This window comes from Sorex araneus, chromosome 5 (assembly GCF_027595985.1).
Source record: "Sorex araneus isolate mSorAra2 chromosome 5, mSorAra2.pri, whole genome shotgun sequence".
NCBI lineage: Eukaryota > Metazoa > Chordata > Mammalia > Eulipotyphla > Soricidae > Sorex > Sorex araneus.
The window spans coordinates 16,485,040-16,491,039 of NC_073306.1; the positions used below are offsets into that span (position 1 = coordinate 16,485,040).

A 6,000-nucleotide genomic window follows, 5' to 3' on the forward strand; every position below is an offset into this window, starting at 1 on the left:
ATCATAAAGCAGGGCAGTGTTATGGAAACAGGTGGTTTTGGATTTGGTCATGGCAGTTTGTAGAGAGACGTGTGCACAATAATTCAATCTCTTCCAGGGTTGCAGCAGCTGAAGAGAACTGGGGAAGTCAACAACCAATTACACGCCAGCATCTGTGATTCCTTATCACTTGGTTCATGGCATTTTTGCTATTTTTGAGAAACATAGTCTTTCACAGTAAAAAATGCGCAGCTCTGCCTATCACTCCAATTCAAATAGAAAAGTTACTGGGTCCTTCTCAATGTCTTCCTGGGTGCCTTTATCCAGTCACTCAGTATTTCTGAAAAATCCTATGCTGCTCTACTACTTCCTTCATTACAGGAATGATATCATAAAGACTAAGTTAATTACTGAAGTCAGGTGCTTAACGATCAACAATGTAACAGATCAGGATACATACACCAAGTATAAGCAGTGGCTTATTTTAACAAAGCACATCATTGAAAGCAATGTTTTCTAGACCCACAATAGTCTTAACTACACCATCTACACTATAATATTTCCCTTAAATGAAAAAAAAAACTTCATTGCTTTTAACTAAAAATCCCTAACTTGCATTCCACTTAAAAAAACTATGACCTCCATTATGTGAGAGTTGCTTGAAACTGTGGTGATTTCCAATAAACTTCGTATATTTTCCAGAAACCTTCCTTGATTTCTCATTCCTTGCTCAATCACACACATTTGGATCTGTAGAGAATCTCATCTACCAATTACAGCCTCCTGATCCAGTCGGCTTACATTCCATTGTGCACACACTCCCCTACAAACAACTCACCAACTGGTTTGGAGATCCACGGTACCTGGTGGACCACGGCGCAGCATCCTTGCCCAATACGGCTTAGGAACCACACCTGAACGCCAGCTCGTTGAGAGCTGAACAACTCCAAAAGGAGAGTCATCCTTTTGCCGACTGCAATACTGGGGGGCGGGGGGTTGGGGGTAAGGACTTGCCTGTCCAAACACAACACAGAGCAAGAGAACTACTAAAGCTGGATCCAGTGTAAACGAAAACACCAAGTGGTTTATTTTAGAAGAATATTATCAGGTCTGAGGACCTGAGGATGGTGCGGCCAACTCAAGTTCAACCACAGTCATCCCTACCCCTCCCGACACCTCAGCACCACCAGGCGTGATCCCTGAGTGCAGGGCCACAAGTCCTGAGCACAGGCAGGTGTGGCCGCAAAATAATAATAATTATATATACATATATGTGTGTGTGTATGTATATATATATATATATATATATATATATATTAAGGTCCACTGTGAGAGGAGCAAGGGAAAGGAGGAGAGAAAACACCAATTCCACCCCGTCTAATTTATTTCCTCCATACAGGAAATACGTGGAAACACTTCTAAGAGATGTCTACATAAAATCGGATGGAGCCCTGGAGGGGGCCTGCTGCCGCCACTACTGAAACTGCTGAAACTGCTAGCTCTTGAGCCAAGAGCAATAGAACGGCAGGGAGCGCGCTCGCCTCACACGCAGTCCACCCGGGTTCGACCCCCAGCACACCATATGGTCCTCCGAGCACCGCCAGGAGTGATCACCCAGCGCAAAGACGACAGGAAGCCCTGAGCACAGGCAGGGGTGGCCAAAACAACAGCAAAGCATCGCAAGCAGCCACCTCTGGACCACCTGTGCCCGGGCTCGGCAAGTTGGCGAGGGTGCGCGGGAGGTGGGGGGGTCTTGTCGCTCAAGGAGCACTGGGGTCCCGCGGAAGGCAGTGAGTGCTGCATGAGGCAGGTGGTCCACAGAGTCCAGAGTTTGGGACGGGCGGACTGGGGTCAGCAAACTGGGTAGGGGGGGGGGGGGAGAGAAAGCCGGGTCCCTACGATCAGTCTGCGGGGAGCACGGTGGGGCAGGCGGGACGCAGGGCAAATCTCGTCCCGCACCCCAGCTCCCTGGACCTCCCCACCACCCCCTACAGCCACACACTCTCCCACGCACGCAGCGCCCCGAGACCCCCGCAGGTGGCACGCCACGGCTCAGGGCGACCCAAGTCGCGGCGGGCAATGCAGCGAGTGGTCAGCGCAGGGAGCCCGGGGGTTTCCCCTCCAGCTCTCCAGGAGGGAGCCCCCACCCCGCCGCCTCACCCTGCGCCCCCGGCCGGCCTCGCCTCGCCACGACCCCCCCACGCCCCCTCGCACTCACCCAGATGATGAGGCTGTCGCACAGCGGCAGATCGGACTGCGGAAGCGGCTGCGTCCCTTCCATGGCCGGGGCCCCGGTCCGCGACGCGGCTGACCCCGACACCTGCCTCCGCCCCGCGCTCCTCCCGGAGCCGCCGTCCGTCGACGACCTGCGGCGCAGGACAGCTCGGGAGCCAGGCCCAGCGCCCCGCGCGGCTCACGCGCCCCGGCCCCGGCGCTGCGACGTCGCCGGCGTCACCCCCTCCCCGCCCCGCGCCGCGCCGCCGTTCGCCCCCCGAAGTCCCGCTCAGCCCGGCCCGCGCCGCGGCGCACCTGAGCCCCGCTCCGCCCCCTCGCCCCGCCTCCCCGCCGGCCCGCCTACCCGCTCCAGCACGCCTCCCCGCCCGCCAACCCCGCGTGAGTGACCGGGGCGCGCACCAGTCACAAAGCAGGCCGGGGCCCGGGCTGGGCGGGCGGGGAGGCGAGGGGGCGGGAAGAGCGGGACTAGGTTGCGCAGAAGATGTTGCTGATTGGACGCTCCCGGTGGGGCTTCAGCCAATCAACGTGAAACAAGACAACCTCCGGGAGGGAGGGCGAGCGAGGGGACAGGGGTTTATGACCTGGCAGGTGCACCGAGGGCAGGGAGTTGGCTCCCGGAGAGGGGGGCGCGCGTGCGCCGCGGGGCGTTGGACCGGCTCTCCAGCTCGTGCAGCTCCCTAGCTCAGAAGTAGAAGCGGGGGCGGGGGTTGGGGGGTGCAGAGCATTTGGAGATCCTGCATTTCCTCCCCTCCACCCCACCTTCATCGAGGTGGACAGCTCCTGGCAACACCTGTGGAAACTCACACTCAGAGCTACCCGTGGAGCAAATCCTCTCCAGAGAGGGATACTTGGGGGTTTGGGTTTTTTTTTTTGGGGGGGGAGGGTTGTGGTTTTTTTCAGGAGCTCCTTTGGAAAAGGGTGTCTTGATTTGCAGACGTGGCAAAAAAATATGTTTCCTAAGGGGAAGGGGAGATGGAAAGGACAGGCTGTAAAGCTGCTGAAGTCAAATAAATTTGCAAGATCACAAGTCAAGGGCAATTCACTTTAAACTGGATAATAGGGAAGGTCACTTTCAGGTAGGAAAACGTTTATCGTATTTGGAGAACACGAAAGAGAGACATGAAAATATACTATTTTCCTCTGGCATTGAGGAAATTTCAATTCCTCTGGATTGAAACCCCTGTCTTGTCAGAATTTTCTGGGGTAAGAGGGTGCTAAAATTGGAAACTCTCCAAGGCACTGATATATTGAAGGGGGCTAGAATATAACTCTCTCTTGCTCTTGATTTTCATCAATTCTCTCACTCAGACTCATCAATTCATGTTCTGTGTAAAAGTGCAGCTGGCTGATTTATATTGCTGCGTCTGTATATTTAGACATTGAACGTTTAAAACTGATGGATGACTGCAATTAAAAGCCCCCAAAAGTAAATCAGTCTCGTTCTAAAAATACAGTATGTGCATTTGCTATAGAGTCGTAACATTATTCCAGAACTTCCTTACCTCATGTGGAGTCATATTTCTGAACACAAGCAGCATCGGTTATATGCTGAATGCAAAGTTTAAAATCTAGAAAGTGAAGATCTGCCTGATCTGTCTTGTCTTCACTATTCATAGGTTGTTGAGAACTTTTTCGTGTGGAATCCCAGCCCACGTTCCTAAAATGATGGTCATAGCATTAACTTGCCCTGTTTATCCCCCCCGGGAATAAAAAAATGATTCATGCAAGTGTAAAAGTTTTATAAATTGAAAACTCCTTTGAAAATATAAGTTTGCTATAATTATAAATGCTTAGAAATATGTAAAAACGTTATCACTAAGACCCATCTGCAGTTGAGCTTTTATAAATAATTAAAATAACTGGAGGGGGACAATTGAGTTATCCTTCTAGGCACTTGTACAAGCAGAGAATAGATCCTAAAAGAATGATGCCCAATTCTCTTCCCTGTAGTAGAACTAATAGAAAAATGTGCAAAAAAACTCCATGAGTAGTGAATTCAAATGAGAACACTAAAAAATCATGAAATAAAAATTTTTAATTACTTCCAGAAGAATCAAATTTTCATACAAAACTTGGACCAAAAGGCCATTTTTGGTTTTTCATCAATTCTGTCATTCAGACTTGTTGTTTTTTGTCATCAAGTTTTTTTATCAATATCTATTAAGTATTAAAGTATTTTTAGGCTTGTACAACTTAAACCATTTTCCTTTCATTATATTTTGGTCATAAATCCTATTAAAATAGAAAGTCAAAGTTATATGCAATTCTATGTAAAGCAAGTAATTTCTATATACACTGAACAATATAAAAGAAAGATTTACTACATGATAGCATACTCACAATAGTATATTTGGTAATTTATAAAAATAATGTTTTGGAGAATATTTGATAATATTTTTATGATATGCAACAATTTAACTTGTAGGTATAAAATTATGAGCCATATTACTAGAGTTATAAATGTTATGTATTTACTACATACCTATAAATTAAACAAAGCAGTGTTTATGAAACTATCAATTCAGTTTGTCATCACATTTATATCTGTGTGCTATAATTTATTTTCTATAACAATTTTTGGGTATTTCTATAATTGGCTTATACTACTTTATAAGAAAAATAGTTTAAGAAATGTTTAATACAATGTAGCTTATTATTTTCCAACTAGTGGCATTCATTTCTAAAGTTATGATTCATATTTAGAGAGTTGAATTAAAAAAATTTTTTTTCACTTCTGGGACATGGGTGGTAGTTCCTAGAGATCACTCCTGGCAGGGATCAGCAGATAATATGTGGAGCCAGGAATCAAACCAGGTCCGTTGAGTACAAGGCAAGCACCCCACCCACTGTACTACCCCTCTGCCTCAAATTAAATTAATTTTAAACACTATGGCAGTCCATAAAAGTCAAGTGCAAAAAAAAAAAGTCAAATGCCTAAAGCAAATTCAGACTGCATCATTATGTCAAGGTATACAGGCAGCTCAATGCAACAGCACTCAATTCTAGTCTGTCTAGTCCAATTTCAAAATCTGAAAAAAATCTAATAGTAACGCCCAAGTCCAAAGAATTGAGATTTAAATCCCAAAGCAGAATACTAGGGAACAGAGACAGTGACAAAAATTGACATTTGAAAATATTTTGTCATTTTTTAAAAATTTTATTCTGTTATATCACCATGTTTTACAAAGTTATTCAGAGTTGAATTTTAGATGTACAACATTCCAACACTCATCCCACCACCAGTGTCAACTTCCCTCCACCAATGATCTCAGATTCTCTCCCATGACCAATCCCCCTCCCAGCTACCCTCTTGACAGGCAAGTTTTAAAGTTCAGTTGTTAAAGCTTGAGTTTCACGATTTCAGTGTTTTTGACTCTGTGGTTTGGACATTTAGGTCTCTCATTCCTTAGCGCCACCAGTACACCTGAATCCCCGTGATGCCTACCCCACCTCCCGCTGCTTCTCATCTTCTCATCATCCATATCAGCATGCACATTTTTTTCTTCCCCTCTTCTCCACTCTTTTTCCTTCTCTTCCAACAACATGGATGGAACTAGACGATATCATGTTAAATGAAGTAAGAAAAATAGCCAGAAAAATAAGTATAAACACAGTATGATATCATTTGTACGTGATGTTTAGAATAACTAGGTGAGGGAAAGCAATGATTCAAAGAGGGAATCATCCTTGGCCCCAGAGTACAGGGAAAAGAAAGAAGAAATACTTTGTCATTCTTAAGTGATCAAAGTGAATACAAGCACCTTGGTGTATTAATTCTTGAACTGA

At 46.1% G+C, this 6,000-nt stretch overlaps 1 protein-coding gene across 1 annotated transcript in view; it reads right to left on the reverse strand.

Moving 5' to 3' along the window:
• The window catches only part of HOOK1 (hook microtubule tethering protein 1), a 65,356-nt gene extending 62,927 nt beyond the window's left edge, over positions 1-2,429 (reverse strand). The window contains exon 1 of the mRNA XM_055138696.1: positions 2,198-2,429. Within this exon, the coding sequence (XP_054994671.1) occupies positions 2,198-2,260 (63 nt within the window). The 5' untranslated portion in view covers positions 2,261-2,429. The remainder of the gene's footprint in view (positions 1-2,197) is intronic.
• Between the last annotated feature and the right edge of the window lie 3,571 nt (positions 2,430-6,000).